Here is a 26533-nt window from a genome sequence, read left to right as displayed (position 1 = left end):
ATAACATGTTTGGCTGTATTTCGATCATCGTACTACAGTGCAACATTAACTGTATTTGTTATAAATGGCGTTATGTATAGAATAGAACTGAGATATCTTAATGTAATAACTTTATTCGCTATAGATCAGAGATCAATATAGATTAAAGATCAATCGGGAAATATACCGTTAAATTTAAACCTAGTTATAACTGAAGCTGAGAAAACTGTTCAAGCTGCTAATGACTATTATCGTACATCGGCAACAAGGATAAAACTGCAGTAAACGTCTGCCATCACACACAACTGTAGATAAAATGGGATAAAATCATTTTAATCAAAACTACTGTGCTTGAAAGAACACATTTTACTGTTGGTTTTTCACGCCGATATAAGATAAATAACGTAAAGTTCGTATTACGATGATATAAAGGATTATTGCGAACGGAAATCACGTAATTTTTTACGCAATAAACATGCCGCCAACGTAATCTGTTAACGAAAAAAATAGTAGTTCACATTCACAACGAGACATTCAATAAATATTTCCACCTAAAAACACGCTGTATAAGGAAAAATAACTTTGTCCTCATAGTCAAGTATATAGATATTCGTTTTATGCTAACTAGAAGCAAGAGCATTGCTCAGAATTGCGTTATGGTGAAACAAACGCGTATTCATCAGCTGATTTCAAACCACAACATTGGCCGCTCCGCGGAATACGGTCTTAAGTTTGCCGTAGTATTTTAAAATACAATAATATGAGAATACATACAATATTCTTGGATACAGTGAAATAATGTATACTTTTTTAAAGGATTTATGGAAAAGATGCACAATTAATAAAATAACACAATGCATTTTTCGGAACTGGCGGACAAGAACGAACATGAAAAACCATCCCCTGACAACTTGGAGCGTAGTTTACAAAGGCTGCCTTAAATTTGTATCTTATTTCTGTACAAAAAATGAAAATACCTTTACGTAATATATTTTCATACACATTTTAAACATAAAAGCATAAACATTTGAAAAATCGACACATCGATCACTAAATTTGCACTCTTTTTAACTCTATATTTTCGGAAGAGCGGCAGACGGCGACATACAAGAACGAATTTGAAAAAAAACATCGAAGTCGATAACTTGAAGGGGAGTTTCAAAAGCTGCCTTTTTATCATATTTCTGCACAGAAATAAAAATATCCTATTCGTAATACATTTTCATACACATTTTAAACATAAAAGCATAAACATTTATAAAATCGACACATCGATCGCTAATTTGCACTTTTTTTGAATCGATATTCTCGGGAGAGCAGTAGGCGGCGGCTTACAAGAAAGAACATGAAAAAACATCGTATTTGATAACGTGAAGGGCAGTTTCTAAAGCTGCCTTTGTATCATATTTCAGTACAGAAATAAAAATGTCTTTCACGTAATACATTTTCATACACATTTTAAACAAAAGCATGAACATTTATAAATCGACACATCCATAGCTAAATTTGCACTTATGTAACTCGATATTTTTGGCATAGAACAGCGTCAGAGGCATATATTTTACCCTAATACCTACGTAATAACTCTCCATAAAATTTGTTAATATAATTTGCATAACCTTTATGGTCTGAACGGCATTTCTACAAATGTATGAACTCGTTAGACAACGGCGCTAGCGGTGCTGTTAACTGAAATTTGTGCCGTAAAGATACCTTTAAAATGCCTTAGTTTTTTAATTAATGTTTTTGACGACCGCCGTAAAACCGATTCGCCGTTGAGTGATTGCGCCGTTAACCGCGGGCCGCCTGTACTATAAAATTTACTGTGGTGTTTTTGTAGGGCTTGGAACGAATTAGGCAATTAACATGTAAAACGTAGTTCAAGATACAAAAAAATCAGGTTATGAAGGCCGCTTTGGAACAGATTAATTTCATAACCTAAGGCACTACTGTATATATATTATATATTATATATATATATATATATATATATATATATATATATATATATATATATATATATATATATATATATATATATATATATATATATATATATATATATAATATATATATATATATATATATATATATATATATATATATATATATATATATATATATATGTATGTATGTATGTATAAGGGATTTTGACAAAGGAAAAATCTATTTGTGGGGAAGACTTGTGTCGCCCGGTGAAAAATCCCTGTAGCTCATTTTTCAAGTATAAATATATCCTAATGTATACCAGAGAAAAAGCTTACATGGTATGCTGAAGTTACTACCCACAGCACGAGCACCCCAACGAAGGGTTTTCGGTATAAAGTAAAGGGCGAAGTGGTTTGGTTACTATTCACAGATCCTCTGCCTCTTAGAAGATTCCCTCTTCAAAATCCCTCTGCGGTGGGAGCCGTTCCAAGCATCCCCCACCTCACCCTCCACTCGCAACTACTACTAGTACCCACACGCTTCCCCATTCCTGGAATATACCTCCAGGCTTGGATTGGCCAAGGGTGGGGAAGAGTAAGGCGAAAGAGAAAAGGGTTGAGTTCACCGGGCGACGCAGGTCTTCCCCCAGAAATAGATTTTTCCTTCGTCAAAATCCCTTTTCTGGGTTCGACCTGTGTCTGCCGGTGAAAACATATAAGAGAATACCATCCAAGCCAAATAGAACAAACCAGTATAAAAATGGAGGTTAATAAAACCTTAGGTTTCAATAAAATGGAATTTAATGACTAAACTTAATGTAGAAATAAACTTATATACTACTTAAAGTATGGCTTAAACTACAACTTAGGAGTAATATATACAAGGACTGGTAATACTAAAGTACACATGGTACGTAAAGTGACCTGGATGAATATGTACAGACTGGACATAAAAATTATGGGTAAACAATGAATATCAGACTAATATATAGATAAGTTCCTGGACGGGATGGCCCAGGGCCAGCCCTGCCCGGAAGAGGTAGGTTGGTGGGGAATACGAGCGAGTCAGGCAGGAAGGAGAGTATTAGGGAAAAGGAAATAGAAGGGTCAGAAGGAAGTTTCTAAGGCACAATTATTCTGGGGAAACTATGCTTCCAGCTGCCACTGTTGGGAATTTAAGGGCCTCTATATTTTTGAGATAGTGGCGTTTAAATACTGCTGGAGATTTCCAACCCGTATACTTCTTCAGGTCCTCAAAGTTCATATTTTGAAAATAGTTAATAGAGGTGGCTACTGCCCGGATGTCATGGACGTGTGGGACTGAATCCGGGTTAGCTTGTTTAATAAAGTATAGTATTTGCTGCCTAATACCTTTCAGAGAGATTGTTCCACCTTTCTCCCTAATAAACAGAGGGCCTGAAACCTTTCAAGAAGTTCTGGCTAGGAAGGATTTTAGTGTATTAACTGGACACAATGATGTGTCCTGCATAAGGGGGAGAATTTTCCAAGGAGTCCACCTGTTCTGTGGGTCCTCGTTTTTAGCCAGAAATTTTCGATCGGGTGATAGCAGGACCTCACCTGATGGGAGGAATTCAATATGACCTGGATTCCTAGAGAGAGCCGAGAGTTCAGATAACCTAGCTTCTGAGGCTAAAGCCATTAAAAATAATGTCTTCCTAAGAAGGGTTAGATATGGGCATGTCTCATTGTTAGAGTCCGAGGCAAGTCTAAGGACATCATTCAGGAACCAGGAGACCGGAACTGGGGGCGATGATGCTGGGTTCTGAAGGCGGCCCATGCACTAGGAATCGAGGAGAAGTATGCGTCTGATAGGTTAATATTAAAACCTACCTGGAAAATCTTCCATAATGCTGATTTTACTGTAGTAATGGTACTGGCGGCTAGACCCTTCTCAAAGAGATATCTAAAAAATGAGATGGCCAAATTTGTGGTCATCTCGTGAGCATCTGAGTCCTTCAGAAAGTTAGCTAATTTCTTAACTGCTGAATCGTATTGTCTGACTGTTGAATCCCTCTTGTCTGATTCAATAAATAGGATATTTAAAGGATCAATGCTTGCATCTTTCTGAGCTGCAAACTTCATGAAATCCATAAAGTTAGGGCACTCAGAATTCTTGAGGAAGCTGACACAGTCCGAGTTTGTACTACCTGCGTCAATTTCGGATGGGGGATCCGTTTGGGCCTGAGATTCAGTTCTAGAAGAAGTGGATACCAGTTGCTCTTTGGCCAGTCGGGTGCTACTAGGGGTATTTGGCCTGTGAAGGTTCTTAGTTTGTGTAAGACCTTCATCAGAAGATTCACTGGTGGAAAAAGGTAGATTTTCTGCCAGTTGTTCCATTCTACGGACATTGCGTCTGTGGCGAATGCTAGTGGGTCTAGATTGGGAGCCACGTAGCAGGGTAGTTAGTGATTGGCTTCCGTGGCAAAAAGGTCTACTTGAAGGCCCTGGATTTAATTGCCGATCCACCGGAAGGAATCTACGTCCAGTGACCACTCCGACTCCAACGGAGTTGTCCTGGACAGTAAGTCCGCGACGACATTCCTGACTCCTGCTAGGTGAACTGCAGTTAGGTGCCATTGGTTCTTTTCTGCCAGCAAGAAAATCGCCAAAAGAACGTGATTCAACTTGCTTGACCTGGAGCCGCCTCTGTTTATGCAGTGGACTACTACTAGACTGTCCAAGACCAGTCTTATATGTTTCTTCTTGGCCGGAGACAGACGTTTCAGGGTCAAGAACACTGCCATTGCCTCCAGGACATTGATATGAAACTGGCGGAATGTCACCGACCATGTTCCTTGTACCTTTCTGTGGTGAGAATACCCTCCCCATCCACTTAGGGATGCATCCGTGTGGATAGTTAAAGACGGGGGAGGGAACTGAAGAGGTACTGACTTGGACAGGTTCCGGTGATTCGTCCAAGGACGGAGCCTCTTCGTCAGAATAGGCGGAATCGCCGAAGACCTGTCTCTTGAGTCTGGTATTGGCTCTTGATCTCCAGACCCGATTGATATCTTTCAACCTGGCCTTTAACAGGACGTCCGTCACGGACGCGAACTGTAGAGAACCTAGAATTCTTTCTTGGGCTCGGCGAGAAGCTTTCTTGTTCTTTAGAAAACGCTTCGTGGCTTTTGCTATCTCTTTTGCCTTCTTGGTTGGGAGAGATAGCTCGTGTCTGTTCAGGTCCCATTGGATTCCCAGCCATTGAAAACGAGAAGCTGGGGTGAGCCTGGATTTCTCCCTGTTTATCTGGAATCCTAGTGACTCCAGAAACTGTATCACCCTGTATGTTGATCTGCGGCATTCCTCGACACTGGTTGCCCAAATGAGCCAGTCGTCTAGGTAAGCTACCAACAGAATGCCTCTCTTCCTGAGAACTTGTACTATCGTCTCTCCCAATTTGGTAAATATTCTGGGCGCAATGTTGAGCCCGAACGGCATGACTCTGAATGAGTAAGCCTTTTTCCCTAGTTTGAACCCTAGGTACGGAGAGAAGTTCCTTGCTACCGGGACGTGATAGTAGGCATCTATAAGATCGATAGGGGTGGTGATGGCCCCACGGGGAAGTAAGGTCCGAATCTGCGAGGTGGTCAGCATGCAGAATTTGTCGCAGCAAATGTATGAGTTGAGACGGGATAAGTCCAGAATCACTCTTCTTTTGGCTGAGTCCTCCTTGGGGACACTGAACAGACGTCCCTGAAATTTTAAGCGCCCCACTTTCTTTATTGCTCTCTTCTGGAGGAGGTCCTTGGCATAGTCTATCAGGTCCACCGTAGGCTTTTGATAAAAGGTGACTGGTGGAGGAGGCCCTTTCTCCCAACTCCACCCTAAGCCTTTCGAGACTATGCTGTGGGCCCATTGACTGAAGGTCCAATGGTCCCGGAAAAATTACAGCCTCCCTCCTACCTGCGGACCCTTACTGGTTGGGTGCAGGTCTGGAGCCTCTGCCTCCACGGAAGCCTCTTCCTCTTGCTCCGCCACGTAGTTGTGGGCCACCTCTGGCTTGACTACTTCCGACATGCCTACTATAGGAGCGAAAGATCTCTCTCGCTTCATAGGTAGGATTAAAGACCGGAGAAGTCACTATAGATGAAGAGGTAGACGGCTGTGGGGCTGAAGGAGTTTGCACTAACACAAACTGCTGTTGGGGTTGCGCTTTCGAGGTGGAAGGTTTACCGACCTGGGAAACTGGCACTGCTTGAACTATCGCTTGTGGCCTAGAGCCCTGGTAAGGGTTATATCTTCTTGGATTTTGATTGGTGTCTGGACCCTTCGAACTGACGTTTGAAGGGGAGACCCCATCGAACCCGAAGACTTTGGTTTACCTTGGATGCCTCCTGGAGGATGTTGGTAACTTCCTCCTTTGGGAAAAGGTTTTCTCCCCAGATTGAAGACCTGATGAGCCTATTGGGCTCATGTTTTATGGAGGCACTCGCTAAGACGTGCTTCCTACAAGCGCGCCTGGCCACAGCGAAATCGTAGAGGTCTGACTGGAACGATTGTAAAAGCGCCTTAGTCAGAACCCTAAACACTTGCTCCTTATTGTAGGTGGAAGCTACCAACTCCGCCGCAGTGGCGGAGTTAATAGACCTTGCCAGTCTTGTCTTTGCCTCGAACTCCGTTTTCACTAGGTGATCCGGAATCCTAGGCAATCTCTCGGAAAAGAGGTCGGAAGCACATTCCGGGTCGAGTTTACCTGTGGTAAACGTCGCCGGAGCGTCCTTCCAAAAGTCCGGTCCAGTTGGAAAGAGAAGGGAGGTAGCCTCCGTCTCTCTCAATACGGGCAGCGGCTTGTCCTCTGTCGCAGCTTGTAAAGTTAGCTCCGCCACCTTAGATGTGCGTGGTGACGGAACGCCATCCGGGGTCACAAACATAGTAAAGGAGCCTTTATGTGGCATTAACTTCATGTTAACGCAACCCCATTCGGACAAGGTGCGGACCCAGATATTCTGAGCCTGCTCTCTCGGGAAGATAACTGTCTCCTTGGGGACTTTATCTACCCAAACCAGAGTACGTATGTTGGGCCAGTCTCACAAACCCAGAGAATGGAAATTGGAGACCTGGAGGAAACATCTCGAAATCCTCAATAGGCCGGGTTCCACATCCTCGAAATCCTCAATAGGCCGGGTTCCACATCCTTCGATGGTAAGTTTCCTGTCCAAGAACGGGGCATGAAGAGCTAGCCTCCAAGGATTCTCCTTAGCAAAAGGAGGAAGCTTGGAGGCGTCCGGTACCATCATAGATAGTGCCGGAGTCCCGGAGTGAAGGAGGCCGGAGAGTATATCCTCTAAAGGCTTTATCCTCTTGGTCAGAGACGTATTGCCTCAAGCCTTTGGTCTATGACTCCACTAACCCTCGATAACAGAAGGTTAGTGAAGGCTTCCAGATCAACACCAGACTCCGCCGCCTTAGGGACGGTAGACTGTAAACCTATTCCCTCATCAGGGGAAGGGTTTAGGGCAGCAGGCGATTGAGCAGAGGTCGACGGCTGTGGAACCGAGGACCACTCCATTGCCGCTGGCGGAGCTGGCTTTGTGCCTTTCTTTAAGGTCTTTGTTTGAAAGGTTTTCACTTTGGGAGCGACAGAAAGTGCTCCCTCAGCAGGAGGGGTGGGCTTAGAGAAGCCTAGGAAGGAGGAGGAAGAAGAAGGAGTAGGACTAAGTAACAGACTCGCATCGCTTACCTCCCCACCTACCTGCTCTTCCGTGAGCATGGGCTCTTATGTTTATGTTGATGGCTGCCACGTTGTCCATCAGGTCCTGGTCATCGGTGGCCGGCGTGGTTGCCAATCGGATAGCTTCAATGAGCGGTTCAGCTACCTCCGCTGGCACTGCTGTGGTGGCTGTGGCCCCCTGAAAAAGGAGAGCACAAAATCCTGCGTCCAGTACATATGGCTGTCCTTTAGGGGCGTTCTTGCCAAAGCCGGCCACCCACTTCCTCAGGTTGGTCCTTGCTTCGTGGCGGACCACTGGATCGGCCTGTTAAAGAGGAAACCGTATTAGTACAATGCTTGGAACAAAATCCAATATAACATCTTATGAGATATTATGACATGAGTTAAACACAAATGGTGTAGCGAAGGGACTTCATGCTCATCAACTAGAGAGGACACCATCTCGTAACACACCGTACACGCATCGGGGTGCCAGACCATGTAGCTCTCCAGTTGTACGGCGCAGTTTGCGTGGGAGCGGCAAACTACATGGCCATACAGCTTGCCTAGGGAGGCGGGCAAAACCCCTATTGCCTCAAGGCCATCTGTAATGGAAATTGATTATGAGTACCGAAGTTCGGTAAGCAACGGAGAGAGCATGCACCTTAATCTAGATAAGTCAAGATCTATACAGGATCAAAATAAGTACTATGAATAAAGTAATTACTTTGGGTGAGATTGCCTGGACTCGTTTCCGCCCCTATAATAGATATCGGTTGCTAAGCGGGATCTGAGGTCCGCCAGTGCCGGAGGGGGGCGGGGGTCTCCGCCCCCTCCTCAGGTACCTAGCTGGTTGGAAGGCTACGTTGCGTAGCTGAACCCAGTTGATGAATTCCGCCACAGCCGAGAATAGGACGGAATAGAGAACTGGCAATATATATGTCAATGCTCCGTTGCCTAGTGTGGGGTGAGTCACACCGGCCTGGTCATTATAGGACCGGAGCTATGTTTGGGGGGTGCCGAAGCTCCATCCGCTAGCTGAATCGCTCCCCCAAACCCTCTTGTAATGTGGGAGGAAAGGGGCTGGTGCGGTGGGAGTCAGTAGGGTATACCTCTGAACCTGCATGCATTAATTTACCTCCCGAGTGAGAAGGTTGGAGAGCGAAGCAACGAGCGACGGAGCTGCTACAATGAATACTCCGGAGCTACGTCCGCCGACTGGTGCGGCGGCGTCTACTCAGAGACACACGGGGTGGTATATAATATAATAACACCACATCACTCTTACTCCCTCTCCCCCCCCCCTTTTTTACAGTCCCCTCCCCCTCTAGCAAGAGGGGGGGTGGGGGTGTTGGAAAGGGAGAATGTGACGCGTGTGGTAGGTCACGAACGCCTGGCCACCCACCCGATCAGAGATGGACCTCCACTAGGTAACTTGGCCTACCCTGTAGGGAGAAGGCCGACTGGCACATGGCCGGTCGTGGTTAGGTGGTGGTTACTCACGATCAGGAGGCTATGCCGGGTAGCCAGACGTACTAGACCGGTATTTCATAACATATACACAATATAAATGTTACAATATACTATATTCATAGCGAGGTCTAATGGAGGGATGCAAGAATATTAGGCTAAGAAAGGAGGGAAGGAAGCACCCGTATGGATTTGGCTAAACCGAGAACATGACAAACTGGGCAGGGTAGGCCAAATGACCACCCCTGCCAGACTGAAGTGGACGGTAGACCTCGACCAAACCTACTAAACCGAAATTCTTCGGTTTAGACCGGCCGGGCGGGTACCTCATGCTAAACTGCTAAACCGATCTGTTCGATTCAGGCAGCAGTGAGGTAGATCCAAAAACACACCAAGGTGTGATAAGGGTACTAGGAAGGGACACCTAGCCTAACTTCCTAGGCTAGCCTAGGCCAGTTTTATAAAAATATATAGGTGAGGAGATGAGCAATCCCTCCGACCTCATTAAATCAATCATGTACAAAATCTAGACATATCTAAAATATACTACTCAAACACATCCTCCTAATCGAGGAGGGAGAGATAATGAGAGAAATAGGGGGAAAATGGCCCCTCCCTCTCTCTTCTCTAATATAATGGATAACAAAATGAAAATATGCACCGTTATAATTCATGCAGAGATAAGCACTAACCCGCCCCTGAACCATTGGGGCGGCCTATTTTTTACGACGTAAACTAACGCATTGCTCTATACCCCCAACGAAAGCCAAGGGAGGGATAGGCCCATATAAAACTGGTCGGATTGTAAACCTATATGTACTGACCTAATGCATCAATTCAGAAAAAGGTACATAAGCTAAATATAAAATTGTAAAATATCGTAGGTCTTGTGTGCTGAAAATTTGCACTCGTTCCGGTGACGCTCCCAAAATGGTGGCTCAGACGACGGCGCCTCCAATACTATTCTGAAGGGCCGAAGGCGAATTTTGGGGGAAATACCAACATAAAATAAAAAACACGTAAATTGGGGTACTCAACTTAGGTGTAGAAGTGACATCTGACAAAGCCATGATGAAAAACTGGGTAGAATTGGAGAAAAAACCCTTGAGCGAAAAAGACGTGCAGCACACACAAGACCGCTAATTACAGGAATGGGGAAGCGCGTGGGTACTAGTAGTAGTTGCGAGTGGAGGGTGAGGCGGGGGATGCTTGGAACGGCTCCCACCGCAGAGGGATTTTGAAGAGGGAATCTTCTAAGTGGCAGAGGATCTGTGAATAGTAACCACTTCGTCCCTTTACTTATACCGACACCCTTCAGGGCGCTCGCGCTGTGGGTAGTAACTTCAGCATACCATGTAAGCTTTTTCTCTGGTATATATTAGGATATATTTATACTTGAAAAATGAGCTACAAGGATTTTTCACCGGCAGACACAGGTCGAACCCTGAAATAATATATATATATATACAGGCAGTCCCCGGGTTACGACGGGGGTTCCGTTCTTAAGACGCGTCGTAACCCGAAAATCGTCGTAAGCCGGAACGACGTTCTTGAAAACATGTCCACAGGGAAAATTTCACTAATTTGCAATTTTTCTTAGGGCCATATCTCTAAAATTATCACTAATTTACTTTTTTCATGTGCAACACTGTGTATTCACAAATTACTGTATATTTCCATTAAAATACAAGAGAGAGAGAGAGAGAGAGAGAGAGAGAGAGAGAGAGAGATTACATAAAACCATTAAATTTGTTGACCATTGTATGGCATTGTTAAGCTCCGTGTGTCACTGGAGTTATGAGGTAGGGAAATTGATACAGTAAAAGACGAAGGGAAGAATTTTCTTTTGAAATTAGTTATTGTATTATTATTTCTTCTATTATTATTATTATTATTATTATTATTTGAAAATATAATAAACACATGCATCTACCATAAAAATTCTCTCATCTCAGTAAGGAAGAGGAATTATCCTTACAAGTGAAATGGAATGGTCATTTTCATCTCTTTAAAATACGACCATTATGAATTTTGTAATTAAAGTTTTATTATTATTATTATTATTATTATTATTATTATTATTATTATTATTATTATTAAATAATGAAATTATCAATAAACATTTTACATACTAGTGCCATAAAAATTCTTTCATCTCGGTAAAAGAGAGAGAGAGAGAGAGAGAGAGAGAGAGAGAGAGAGAGAGAGAGAGAGAGAGTGTGTTTATCTCTCTCTGTTCTCTCAAAAAATACTTATAACGCTTCCAGCGAAAGAGAGGGAGGGAGTTACCACTATGACACATTATTATCTTGTGTGGCAAAAGAGAGAGAGAGAGAGAGAGAGAGAGAGTTAACCTTAATTAAAAGTGACATGGATAGATTAGTACGTATTGTATTTCTTTAAAATACTATCACATATGAATTTTGTAATTACAGTTATTATTATTATTATTATTATTATTTGAAAGTATTAAAAAACAAATAGTACAAGTACATAAAAAATCTCGAGTCTCAGTAAATGAAGAGATGAGAGAAGAGAGGAGAGAGAGAGACGAAGGAGAGAGAGGAAAGAGATAGAACCCGAGAAGAGAGATGATCGAGAGAGAGAGAGCATGGGAAAAATCCCAGGAACACGTGATAGCAACACTGCAGCTCTTCCCCCTCCTGGCTGTCACAGAACTTGATATATCTGACAGTTTTAGTACCTGGAGTTTGAGCTAAAGGTTACTGAAAGAAGACTGGGATTTCCTTCATTCTTCCATAATTTTTTAAATATATAAGCTAAAATCTTACTAATTCACTATGGTATTTTCTTTAATGAATTGATATTATTGCTGTATAAATTAATATTAATATTTGAAAATATTAAATCATTTATTTATCATACAAAAAAACATACATCTTTGTAGTAGAGAGAGAGAGAGAGAGAGAGAGAGAGAGAGAGAGAGAGAGAGAGAGAGAGAGAGAGAGAGAGAGAGAGAGAGAATTATTATTTTTATTATGTGATATCATTTCAACTTATTAAACTTACTAATACAGTATTAATCAAAATTAATATTTGAAAATTAGGAAATCATTTTTGTATTATAAAAATGTATTTAGTCATGAAAATAGATATGAAAATACACTAATTAGTGATTATTTTCGTTGGAAAATACAAAGAGAGAGAGAGAGAGAGAGAGAGAGAAACTATGGTTTTTATATCCAAGTCTAAGTAGAGTATAAATGGATTCTTTAAGTGAAATAATGTTTCAATGATATTTTGCTGTTTTGTATTAAAGGATATGTATACTGTTTGAGAGTGTGTTCCTTATCCTTGACTATGGTTACCATACAGTTTAATAGCGTAAATTAATTTATGCGCCCTCCGCAAGGAAACTAGTTCTGCGTACGAGGTATTGTTAAAAGGCATAAAAAACCGTCGTAACCTTGGAATTTGCGTTGTAATCTAACCAGAAACTTAGTTTTGTTAATTATGCATACTGGAAACAAGCAATGATTTTTTCATTATTTGCGCTTTTGGACTGTTATAAACTGCGCATCCCAAGCTAGTGTATTCATTCGCTCGGAAACTAGTTCCACGTATGAGGCGTCACTAAAAAAATTTAAAAAATGCGACATAAAAAATGTCAAAAATCATCATAACCTCAAAATTTTTGTTGTAATCTAACCAAAAACTTATTTTTATTAACCCTTAAACGCCGAAGCGGTAAAAATCAAAAACTCCCCCGAATGCCGGAGCCTGTTTTGAGTGAGCGCGGAAGCGGAAAAAATAATTTTTTCAAAAAATCACAGCGCGCTTAGTTTTGAAGATTAAGAGTTCATTTTTGGCTCCTTTTTTTGTCATTGCCTGAAGTTTAGTATGCAATCATCAGAAATGAAAAATAATATCATTATCATATGTAAATAATGCAATATATGGTAGCGAAAAAAAAAATTCATACATAATTGTATTAAAATCACGCTGTGCAAAAAACGGTAAAAGCTAATGAGTTTCTTTTTTTCGTTGTATTGTACACTAAATTGCAATCATTTTGATATATAATACATTGTAAAACAATAAAAGCAACACCGGAAAAATATTATCACAAAATGATGTACGAATTCGTAACGCGCGGACGTAAAAAAAATGTTTTTTTCAAAATTCACTGTAAATCTAATACTGTTCTAGAGACTTCCAATTTGTTTCTAAAATGAATACAAATGATTGAATATTACGATACTTTAAGAGTTTTAGCTTACAATTGCGTTTTTCGACCATTTCGGTAGAGTCAAAGTTGACCAAACGTGGTTTTTTTTCTATTTATTGTGATTTATATGCAAATATTTTGAAAATGAGAAAAGCTACAACCTTCAAATATTTTTCCTTTTATTTTACATAAAATTGCGCACATTTTCATATATAAAACTCTATGAAATGCCTAATATGAAACGGAGCAAATTTTCCGAGAATTCAATGTACGCAATTTGGAGAATCCGCGCGCAGAGGGAAGGAAAGTTTTTTTTTTATAAATTCACCATAAATCGAAATATTGTGCTAGAGACTTCCAATTTGTTGCAAAATGAAGGTAAATGATTGAATATTACTAAAATATAAGAGTTTTAGCTTACAATTGCGTTTTTCGACCATTTCGGTAGAGTCAAAGTTGACCGAACGTGGTTTTTTTTTCTATTTATCGTGATTTATATGCAAATATTTCGAAAATGAGAAAAGCTACAACCTTCAATTATTTTTTGTTGTATTCTACATGAAATTGCGCACATTTTCATATATAAAACTTTATGTAACGGCTAATTTAAAATGGTGCAAACATTACCACAATCGCACATATGATTTTTTCGGAAGAGTTACCGCGGGGACGTAAGGAAAATGTTATTTTTTTCATAAATTCACCATAAATCGAAATATTGTGCTAGAGACTTCCAATTTGTTGCAAAATGAAGGTAAATGATTGAATATTACTAAAATATAAGAGTTTTAGCTTACAATTGTGTTTTTGCGAACCATTTCCGGTCAGAGTACAAATTTGACTGGGAAGGTTGAAAAGAAAATTTGTCACTTATCATTTTTTATATGAAAATATTTCAAAACTGATAAAAGCTACAACCATGGGTTGTTTTTAGTTGTATTGTGCATGAAATTGCGCACATTTCCATATATAAAACTTTATGTAACGGCTAATTTTAAAATGGTGCAAACATTACCTCAATCGCATGTATGATTTTTTTCGGAAGTTACTGCGCGGACGTAAGGAAAAAGTTTTTCATAAATTCACCATAAATCGAAATATTGTGCTAGAAACTGCCAATTTGTTGCAAAATTAGGGTAAATAGTTGAATATTACTACAATATAAGAGTTTTAGCTTACAATTGCGTTTTTTGACCATTTCGGTAGTCAAATTTGACTGAAGGTTGAAAATTTGTCACATCATTTTTTATATGAAAATATTTCAAAACTGATAAAAGCTACAACCATGGGTTGTTTTTAGTTTGTATTTGTGCATGAAATTTTGCGCACATTTCCATATATAAAACTTTATGTAACGGCTAATTTTTAAAAATGTGTCGCAAACATTACCTCAATCGCATGTATGATTTTTTTCGGAAGTTACTGCGCGGACGTAAGGAAAAAGTTTTTCATATATTCACCATAAATCGAAATATTGTGCTAGAAACTTCCAATTTGTTGCAAAATTAAGGTAAATAGTTGAATGTTACTACAATATAAGCGTTTTAGCTTACAATTGCGTTTTTCGACCATTTCGGTAGAGTCAAAGTTGACCGAAGGTTGAAATTTTGTCACTTATCGTTATTTATATGGAAATATTTCAAAACTGATAAAAGTTACAATCATAGTATTTTTTTGTTGTATTCTAAATGAAATTGCGCACATTTTCATATATAATACTTCATGTAACGGATAATTTAAAACGGTGCAAAAATTATGTCAAAGTGACGAAATAATTTCCGAGATGTGTATTTTTCCGCAAATTTTTAAAAAAACTTTTTTGAGCCGACGTATGGTACGTCCATTCGGAAATCGGGGGAGATTTTGACTCGACGTTTAATACGTCCATTCGGCGTTTAAGGGTTAATATACTGTGCTAAACTATAAAGGATTCTTATCATAGTATGCGTTTTAAAGAGTCGTTAATTCGGAGCGTCGGAAGCGGCAGCGTCGTAACCTCGGAACAAGCATCGTAACCCAGGGTGGATTTTTCAATGAATATTTAAGAAAAAGCGTCGTAACCTCGAACGTCGTAAGCCGGACCCGCGTAACCCGGGGGGGGACCGTACTATATATAGATAATATCCCTATATCCGAATATATATATATATATATATATATATATATATATATATATATATAATATCTTATATATATATATTATATACACTATATATATACACTATATATTTTATATATATATATACACTATATATATATATATATATATATATATATCTATATATAATATATATATATATATATATATATATATATATATATATAATATATATCTATATATCTATATATATATATATATATATACACTATATATATATATATATATATATATATATATAATATATTATATATATATATATATATATATATATATACAGTATTTGTGAATACACAGTGTTGCACATGAAAAAGTAAATTAATGATAATTTTAGAGATACGGCCCTAAGAAAAATTGCAAATTAGTGAAATTTCCCTTTGTCATGTTTTCAAGAGTCGTTCCGGCTTACAGCGATTTTCGGGTTACAACGCGTCTTAAGAATGGAACCCCCCGTCGTAACCCGGGGACATGCCTGTATATATATATATATATATATATATATATATATATATATATATATATATAATATATATATTATATATATATATACAATATATATATAGACATACGTATATAGATATATATATATATATATATACCATACGTATATATATATATCATAGATATATAGTATATGTATATATAGTATATATATAATATATATATATATATATTCTATTATATATATCTATTATATATATATATATCTCTATAACATTCCATACTAATTTCATTCTTGCTGTACCTATTTTACTATTGATATTAACTTAGTATTTAAATGCTATAATAACATTTTGAAGAATAAACTAATTAAGAAATGCACTGTAAACTCAAACAATATTTTATACAGTATTCCTTGTAAAGAATGTAATAAGATTTATGTTGGGCAGACTTCAAAAGGGCTAAATGTTTGATGTTCTCAGCACAAATATGCCATTACAAGAGGATCAACTAATAATGGCATTGTGGATCATTGGCTTAAGTCAGGCCATTCTATTCACTGGGATAATTCCTCGATAATCTGCATGATTAAAGATCACCGAAGGAGGAACTTATTGGAGACCATCTTTATCAAAGGGACGTCAACATGGAATTTAAATCTCCACCCAGGATTATACTTTGATCCATTTTCCTTATCACTTTTGCTTAAAGAACATGCCGCCCAGATTAATAATCTGTAACCCTGCCCCCTATTTCTGTTTTTGTACATAAAGACCGGTCTACTTCTTTTATATTCATTATGAACTTGAAAATGTAGAATATACTAGGAAAGTGCTTGTTCTAAGTCCTTGTTTCACTTTCCTTTCTAGTGTGGATTTAAGGATATTCTCAAGTACGTGTCCCTTCGTGCTACATTGGATATATATTATATATATATAATATATAGATATAATATGATATATATTATATATAGTATTATATATATATGGGTATATATTTATATATATATATATATATATATATGTCTATATATATATATATATATATATTTATATATATATTATATATATATTATTTATATATATATATTATAGAATTAATTATATATCTATATGTATATTAATATTTTTTTAATATAATTTATATTTATAAATTTAATAATTTAGATATTATATGTATGATACACATACATAATTATCTGTGTATATTTGTCTGACACCTTGAATAACATGGAAGATGATAATGCCTCAGTTTCTATTCTTTCATGATCACTGATTAAGAGTTAAGAACATTCAAGATACTCATAGGTAGAAAAATATAGGCTACAGAAATCTATTTACTGTGTGTTATGGCAGACAAATTGACTTGTTATGTAACTCAGTTTCAGTTACTTTACCTGAAATTGTTGTTATAGTACTATACCTGGTAGATAAGTCGACCCTTTTAACTATGGTAATTACTGGTTATAAGTATTATATTTTTCTGCACTCGCAAACATTCAGCATTCATTACCTACTCACTCACTGATCTTGATGAACTCTCCTAACTAATGTAAAGACTACAGTTTAGAAATTAACTGCAATAAGATTTTTCAACATATTTTCTTGTAAATTCCCCCCAGTAATATATGTTTGTTAGAGGTCATGATTAACCCTAAAGACAAGTAATTTTAACAAGTCTCATTAGTAATGTAACAAGTGTTAACAAAGACCTTAGGCCATGTTCAGTAGCTATTGTAGGTATCCTGATGTTACTGGTGCAACTATATTTAAAGGTTGATGTTGTATCTGCCGTTTAACTTAACCCCTAATTTTGTCACTCAAATTTTACCTCAAAAACCTGACTTGTAAGCTGCAGTTTGTGGTACCTAAAGTAGTAACCAAATTAGATTCAACTATAGGAAACTGGTATTAATAAAGGTTCAACATCAGCCACTATAGGAACTACTACACCTAAATTAACTGCATTTTGAAACAGACATCCACTTGAGGTTGTGGATAGTAGCACTAAAAGCTATTCAGCAGTAGAGCTCATCACACTTGTGATTTATTATTTTCATTTCTGGGTTCGACCTGTGTCGGCCGGTGAAATGTTCCTGTAGCACACATTTCTAGGCATAAATAGATGCTAAATATACCAGAGAAAAAGCTAAATGGAATGCTGAAGTTACTACCTCCAGCTCGCTCACCCATTAAGGGTGTCGGCATAGACAAGGGCGAGTGGAAGCCGCTACCACAGATATTCTGCCGATTAGAAGTCTCCTCCCAAAACCTCTCTTTAGATAGGTGCTGTTACAACGTCTACCTTCCGCTCGCTACTGCTACAACATCTGCCTGAAAGCACATTCCTGATTTAGCACGTACGTATAGTGTTCGCACACGCTGTTTTTTCGCTGTCCCCAGGAAGTGTTTTGTAATGAAGCATGTCTTCTCTAGAGTCCCACGCTTCTTCATCTAAGTTGAGTATTCAATTTATCGTTTTTGAATCTCGAGGGGGCATGATGCATTCAATTTTGGCCCTTTATTCAAGTCCTTTTGTTTTCATGAACTGAGTATGATGCCTCTCTCGATCCGTCATTTTGGGTGCATGACTCGCGGCGTGTGATTTTCTCAGTTTTTATCTCATGAGATATTTTGTCCACCGTTTAGCACTTTACTATTTGGGCTACGATTTTCGTGTTCTTTTCATTATTCTCGCTCCTGTTGTTTTCTGGAGCCTTATTTTTACGAGTTTTGTCCTTACGTATTTTGCCTATTTTAGGGCCTATCCCGCTCCTGACGTATTCTGAGGCCTTCATTTTACGATTATCTTTTGTTTTTTAGCCTTTTGGGGCACCCTTTTGTTATCCTCAGCCCCTCAGGAGCGTGTTGGTTCCCCTTCATACGTACGGTTATATGCTTCATACATTAAGCAGGAGTATTGTGTTTTTGGCTTCTAGGGTAGCCTAGCAGTACACCAGTCATTGTTGGGAGAGGAAGATTCCTCTCTCTCTCGCGGTACTCATGTATGTATATTTCTAGTGTAGTTTTTGATTGTAGTCAGTAATACACTTGATTTTATGCACCTTGTGATAAACTATTCAATATTGTTTTCTTGATGAGGTTGGAAGTTCTCACGTTGTCCTTCCCTGGCCTACCTGACCAGACCTAGGCTAGGTTTTGGAAGGTAGGCCAGGCGATCTCGTATATCCCTCCACCCTGTATCCCCTTTTACCGCCACCCAACCAGGCAGATATGTTTGCTTGGAGGGTGGTCTAGGACAGAGAATCTCTCTCTTGTCATGCTTGTAGGGCCCAGACCTATCGTACCTGACCAGATTAGATGATTCGATTTTGGAGGGTTGAGTTAGGTTCTATCCGTCCTCTTCATGACGTCCTTTTGGAGCCATACTAGCCTACCTGACCGGATCCATACCGATCTCGGAGGGTTAGACTGGGATCTTAGCGGGGTGCGTCCCTCACCCCCTGTCCCCCCCTCCCTTTCGCAGTTCTTCCAGTAATTCCTCATCAATTATTTTACGCATTGTTTTTGTTGAGGGTAGCCTGGGCCATTGCCCCCTTTAGGGTGTCGGTTGGCTTACCGTCTTCTGCCCCTTTAGTGGTAGGCTAGTTTACGGCTCCCAAGAGGTGGTTGGTCACCAATCAGTTGCTGTGGCCAGGCTATCACGACTCGTCCACTCTCTTCCAGACATCCCCCCTCCCACCCCTGTCCCGGACTCGTTCCAGAGCTGCCTAGTTAGCTCGCTGCCCTAGTAATCCTACCGATGAACGGCAGCTAGAGCGTAGAGCTTAATCCAGGGGATTAGTCGGAGGAGATTGGATGATTAGTAGATTATGTAATCTCTTTTGATATGTGTCTAGGTCTATGTGTCCTCTGGCGAGGTAGGGTCTACCATCACACCCGCCAGTAGGCTATATGCTGGATTGTACATATCACTGTTCCGCTGCTCTGTTTTCTGTACTCCTCTATGTTATCGCCGCTAAAGCTACTCCCCCATCCAAGGGGTCGAGAGCTAAGTCTTCCAAAGCCAGACTGGCGGAGTCTGGCTTCGACCAAGAGGCTTTCGCTAATCTTCTCATGCGGAAGATGAGCGAGGTAGTGGACTCGAGACTCGAATTAATGTCCACTCAACTCGCCTCAGGTCTAGAGATATATTGGCCCAGTCCATCATGTCTCTTGACCCAGAGGTTACAGGCCCAGGAGGAATTGGTGACCGGATTCTGGAAACACATCGCAGTCCTTTGTGGTGCCGGATGCGTCCAAGCTTTTGCCATTCGAGAACAGCAACCCGTGGCGTTTGGCTCTGCATGCCCCGTTCTCAGAGGGCAAGCTTACGATTGAAGATTGCGGAACCCGACCTGTGGAAGACTATAAGTTCTTCCCGCAGGGCCTACAATTCCCCTTCCCGGGCTACGCTAGACTAGCCGAGGAAGCGCTGGTCAGGGTAGACAAAGTCCCGAAAGAGACGGTTATCTACCCTAGGGATCAGGCACAGTCTGCATGGGTCTGCACCCTCAGGGATTGGGAGTGTGTCAACACCAAGTTGACACCCCACAAAGGTTGCTATACCATGTTTGTAGCGCCGAATGACGTTCCAACTCCTTGCACGTCAAAGATTGCAGAATTGACACTGCAAGCCAGAATGGAGGAAAAGCCTATGCCCCAGCTAAAAGAGACGGAGGCTACCTCCTTGCTCTTCCCCGGAGACCTAGAGTGTTGGGCTGGGGCTCCGGCAACGTTCACGGTGGGCAAACTTGACCCGGAGTGTGCCTCCACACAATTCAGTGAACGTTTGCCTAGAATTCCGAACCTGATGGTCAAGGCGGTATTCGAAGCAAGATGCAGGCTGAGCAGGTCCTGATAAAGTCACTATGACAGGCTTTTCAAACGGACCTGTATGACTTTATAGCGGCTAGACGAGCCTGCAGGAAGCATGTCTTTGCTAATGCTTCCATCAGGCATGAGACCAACAGGCTCATAAGGTCGTCGATCTGGGGTGCCAACCTCTTTCCTGAGGACATGGTTAACAGTGTCCTCATTGAGGCGGCTAGGGCTAACCAGAACCTTCGTGTCCGTTGGGGACTTCCCTTCAAAAGGAAGTTTGAGACCCCTGGACCATAATCCAAAGGTAGGAAGAGGCCTAGGAAGTTCCAGCCTTTCCAGTCCTCTCAGCCTCAGACAGTAATGCAAGCAGTTCCTGTCTCCCAGATCAACAAGCCTTTGACATCCAAGGCTTAGCCACAACAACAGTTGTTCTGCTACAGAGTCAACCGACTCGACAGCCTTCGAGTTCGGCCGCTCTTGTAACTTCCCCAGCTTTCAACGCCTCCTTTGAATCACAAGGGGCGTTTCGAGGCTTCAATAGGCATGCAAGGAGTAGCAGAGCCAGAGGTGCCTTCCGACAGAGCTGGCTCTAGAGGCAGAGGCTTCAGAGGAGGTAGAGGAAGTAAGACCTCAAACAGTCAGTGAGACTGCAGGTGGGCGGGAGACTGTTTCTCTCCCGGGACCATTGGACCTTCAGTCCATGGGCCTACAGTATTGTATCAGAAGGTCTGGGGTGGAGATGGATAAAAGGGCCTCCTCCACCAGTCAGTTTTCACCAGACTCCAATGACAGACCTCCTAGACTATGCCAAAGACCTTCTTCAAAAGAAGGCAATAAAGAAAGTCAGTCACCTGAAATTTCAAGGACGTCTGTTCAGTGTACTGAAGAAGGATTCGGACAAACGAAGAGTGATTCTGGACCTGTCCCGTCTCAACTCTTTACATTCAATGCGACAAGTTCGGCATGCTGACCGTCTCGCAGGTGCGGACCTTACTTTCCCGTGTGGTCGTCACCACCTCTATCGATCTTATAGACGCTTACTATCATGTACCGATAGCAAGAAACTTCTCTCCATACCTAGGCTTCAAACTAGGAAAACAAGCTTACTCGTTCAGAGTCATGCCATTCGGGCTCAACATAGCGCCCAGAATATTCACCAAACTAGGAGAGACAGTACTCCAAGAACTAAGAGCTCAAGGGGTAATGTTAGTAGATTACCTAGACGACTGGCTCATTTGGGCAACCAACGATGAGGAATGTCGCAAGGCAACAGCCAAAGTAATAGAATTCCTAGAATACCTGGGTTTCCAGATAAACAAGGAAAAGTCCCACCTCATTCCGGCGTCTCGCTTTCAATGGTTGGGAATTCAATGGGACCTAACTACACACAAACTATCTCTCCCACCAAAAAAACACAGAGAGATAGCGAAAGCTACGAGACAATTCCTCAAGAACAAATGGGCTTCTCGTCGTACCCAAGAGAGAATTCTAGGTTCTCTTCAGTTTGCCTCAATAACAGATGCTCTGTTGAAAGCCAGACTGAAAGATATCAATCGAGTCTGGCGGAAAAGAGCCAACAAGAAGTTCAGAGACAAAATCTCCTTGATTCCGCCGATATTAAAGAAAAGACTCCGTCCATGGACAGAAGTCCGGAGTCTCTCCAAATCAGTACCACTACAATTTCCCCCGCCGTCTCTGATAGTCCACACAGACGCGCCTCTGAGCGGTTGGGGGGGCTGCTCCCAGTACAAGAAGGTTCAAGGAATGTGGTCGAAAACATTCCGCCAGTTCCACATCAACATACTAGAGGCAATGGCCATTTTTCTGACCTTGAAACAACTAGCTCCAGTCAAGAACATTCATGTAAGACTAGTCTCGGACAGCGCAGTGTTAGTTCATTGCATAAACAGAGGGGGCTCCAAGTCGAGCAAAATAAATCATGTAATGATTGCGATATTTTCGTTAGCAACGAAAAATCATTGGCACTTGTCAGCTACTCACCTGGCAGGAGTACGGAATGTCATTGCAGACACTCTTATCCAGAACAACTCTGCTGGAGTTGGAGTGGTCCTTGGACACAAAATCATTCCATTGAATTTGCAAACAAATCCCGGGCCTTCAGGTAGACCTGTTCGCCACGGAGTCCAATCACAAACTTCCGTGTTATGTGGCTCCCAATCTGGATCCTCTAGCTCACGCCACAGATGCGATGTCCATAGACTGGAACAATTGGCAGAAGATTTTCCTATTTCCACCAATAAACCTCTTGATGAAAGTTCTGCACAAACTCAGATCTTTCACAGGACAGGTAGCATTGGTAGCACCCAACTGGCCGAAGAGCAATTGGTTTCCTCTTCTACTAGAGTTGAAACTCCGTCCCAGACAGATTCCCAACCCAAAACTGACTTGATTAGTACAAACTCGGACTGTGTCAGCTTCCTCAAGAATTCTAAATGCCCTAACTTTATGGACTTCATGAAGTTTGCGGCACAGAAGGATGCTAGTATTGACCCACTAAACATCCTGTTCGTGGAGTCAGACAAAAGAGAATCAACACTCAGGCAATATGATTCAGCAGTTAGGAAGTTGGCCATCTTTCTAAAAGAATCAGATGTCCATAAGATGACTACAAATCTGGCAATTTCATTCTTTAGAACTCTGTTCGAAAAAGGCCTAGCCGCTAGTACCATTACTACAACTAAATCTGCCTTAAGGAAGATATTTCAGTTTGGCTTTAATATTGATTTGACAGATTCGTAGTTCTCGTCTATCCCCCGAGCATGTGCTCGTCTGAGACCGGTGGACCGTCCTCACACGGTCTCATGGTTTTTAAACGATGTACTCAGGCGCCAAAATATCTGAACTGTCGGCTCTCTCTAGAGAACCAAATCATGTTGATTTCCTCCCGTCAGGAGAAGTTCTGCTCTCCCCAGATCGGAAATTCCTAGCAAAGAATGAAGACCCACAAAACAGGTGGTCTCCATGGAAGATTGTACCTCTCCCACAGGACCCATCATTGTGTCCTATCGTTACATTAAAATCTTATCTGGGCAGAACCTCTGAAAGGTCTTCAGGTCCTCTTTTTATTAGAGAAAAAGGCAGAACCATTTCCTTGAAAGGAATCAGACAACAAATTCTTTATTTTATTAAACAAGCCAATCCAGATTCAGTCCCTCATGTCCATGATATCCGGGCAGTGGCTACCTCAGTTAATTATTTTCATAATATGAACTTCGAGGATCTTAAAAAATATACGGGTTGGAAATCCCCGACAGTATTTAAATGCCACTATCTGAAGAATTTAGAGGCCCTTAAATATTCAGCAGTGGCTGCAGGGAGCATTGTCTCCCCTGATATGGCATAGTTTTATTACTCTAATTTTGTATTCTATTATTTTGCTATTAATTTTTTCTTTTGATACTCTCTCACCTACCTGCCTCACTTGTAATCCCTGCCTGTCTGCCTTATGTTCCGGTCTGTATTGCTGTTCAACCCACTCCTGTACATAGTTCATAATTGTTTGTTGTGTATTCCTTACCTGTTGTTTTTCCCAGGATAGTATGGATTTGGTCATATTTGATCCCTTGTTTACCATTTGTAACTTGCTATTTTTACATTGGTTATTAAAACATAATTTTAAGAAAATTTTTATTTTTCCTTATATATCAATAAAATTTTGTGATTTACCAAGATTGTATGGCCAATTCTCTGATACTATTTCACCGGCCGACACAGATCGAACACAGAAAAGGGATTTTGACGAAGGAAAAATCTATTTCTGGGGGAAGACCTGTGTTGCCCGGTGAACCCATCCCTCTCTTTTCCTGGTCCCCCGCCCTTTAGCTGGGCCAAGCTTGGGTGTGTAATTCAGGAATGAGCTTTCGGGCAGATGTTGTAGTAGTAGTGAGCGGAAGGTAGACGTTGTAACGCACCTATCTAGAGAGGGGTTTTGGGAGGAGACTTCTAATTGGCAGAATATCTGTGGTAGTGGCTTCCACACGCCCTTGTCTATACCGACACCCTTAATGGGTGAGCGAGCTGGAGGTAGTAACTTCTTTCACCGGGCGACACAGGTCTTCCCCCAGAAATAGATTTTTCCTTCGTCAAAATTCTTTTTTTATCCATGTATCTCTCACCTTAACACACTATAGTTAATCTTTTTCTTAATGTTTTGCTGTCACTAGGATTTTACAAATTGAAAATCTTTTTACTCCAGACTCCCCATGAAGTTGAACCAGTACAGATATGGCCACCCAAAGAGTTAGTTAAGGTTTATAAGTACTTAGGTGTCAGTGAAAAACTTGGTCTTCGTGGTCGTCCTCTTCGCCCAGTTGGTGCTCTTGGAACAAGCAAGGTAATTATATGATAGTCATGGAAAATGGTAATACAGTGGACCCCCCGTATTCGCGTTCTCCGGATTTGCGGACTCACACATTCGCGGATTTCTCTCGGGAACGTTTCCCTGCATTATTCGCGGAAAATTCGCATATTCGCAGTATTTTTCTATGAGAAATATCCACAAATTCCTGGTTTTTTTATATCAATTTCATCATAAAATGCACTTTTTGTGATAAAACTATTAAAAAACCAAGTATAAGAATTTTTAGTGGGGTTTTCTTGAGTTTTAACTAACAAATAACAAAATAAACTCTTTTCAGCATTTTTATAGGGGTTCCAACTATTCGCAGGATCTAACTATTCATGGGGGGCTCTGGTACGCATCCCCCGCTAATACAGCGGGACCACTGTATTACAGTATTTTTTATTATTCACATGTATCATTTGAGTGTTGAGTGTGTATCCTTAGGAAGTACATATGGATCTAATTTTAATTGTTTTAAAGTCTAGTCATGAAAGTTAAAAGAATTCTAAGTGGGAACTTAGGGCTTGTAAATGTAGAGTATTGAGGCTTTTTTTAAACTATGTGAACATTAAGATTTTAACTCTTCAAGAGTATTGGTACACACCATAATATGAAAAATCAGTATACTTTGTGGTAAGCAATCTGAAATCTTCCAGATTTATCGAATTTGTGGTCAGACAGTGCTATGCTATCCACTTGTTTTTGAAGTTAGTGACTTCTACCTCTCTCATGATATGGCACTGCTTATTGATGACATCAAGACTGAGTTGCATTTTGTTGGTAAATACTGGAGGCTGTCTGGACGACCTACTGTTTGTATTCCTATAAGAGAAGAACACATGAGGTGAGAGAGCTCTCTTAGTATAGTACCTGTGTTTCAGTATGATGGGAAAGATTTGGAGATGGTGTACAAAATTAATTTTGTGGTGAATATTTCCAGTGTTTCAGTTATATGTGTGCTACATGACATTAATCTTTTCAGGGATGTTCATTTCCGAGAGTTACTTGACCTGCTAGCTATGTTGAAGAATGGACATTGTGATGGCCTAAAAATACGAACTGGTCGATTGCAAAACCTGATATCTTCATCGTGTATTGGTTAGGAAATTTTATTGAGTTTAATAATTGTTAAGCTATGAATTCATTGTTGAAGGTACCACCAACATTTGCAGAATTGTACAGTTTAATTGCATGCTCTTTGCATTACTTCATAGTGTGTGTGCTTAGGTACACAAACAGATTGCTTTATTTCCTAATTTTAGTGCCTAGTGATCATTTGAGTGGTGAATGTTAATTTATGAATTAGTGAAATGGTTTTGGTAGAGACCTCCTCAAGCTTAGACCTCCTCCAGCTTAAGGCCACTTGGACCACGCTGGAGAGGTTTAAGTACGTACTTTTTCTTTTTATTCTATTTACTTTAATGAACAAATTAAAGATGTCTCAGTTATTTTCTGTTAACATAGATATTTAAATGTTGACAATTAATGAACAATTATTGTTTTAGTCTTGG

The 26533-nt window shown here is 40.3% G+C and overlaps 1 protein-coding gene across 4 annotated transcripts in view; it reads left to right on the top strand.

The window, feature by feature from the left end:
- LOC135220697 (probable phosphorylase b kinase regulatory subunit beta) overlaps window positions 1-26533 on the top strand; it is a 329203-nt gene that overhangs the window by 222982 nt on the left and 79688 nt on the right. For all 4 annotated transcript variants that reach the window (XM_064258095.1, XM_064258098.1, XM_064258094.1 and 1 more), the window contains 3 exons: window positions 24876-25013; window positions 25679-25866; window positions 26005-26120. In XM_064258095.1, the coding sequence (XP_064114165.1) occupies window positions 24876-25013; window positions 25679-25866; window positions 26005-26120 (442 nt within the window). The remainder of the gene's footprint in view (window positions 1-24875; window positions 25014-25678; window positions 25867-26004; window positions 26121-26533) is intronic.

This window comes from Macrobrachium nipponense, chromosome 2 (genome assembly GCF_015104395.2).
Source record: "Macrobrachium nipponense isolate FS-2020 chromosome 2, ASM1510439v2, whole genome shotgun sequence".
Classification (NCBI taxonomy): Eukaryota; Metazoa; Arthropoda; class Malacostraca; order Decapoda; family Palaemonidae; genus Macrobrachium; species Macrobrachium nipponense.
This window is presented reverse-complemented; position numbering and strand designations above follow the sequence as displayed.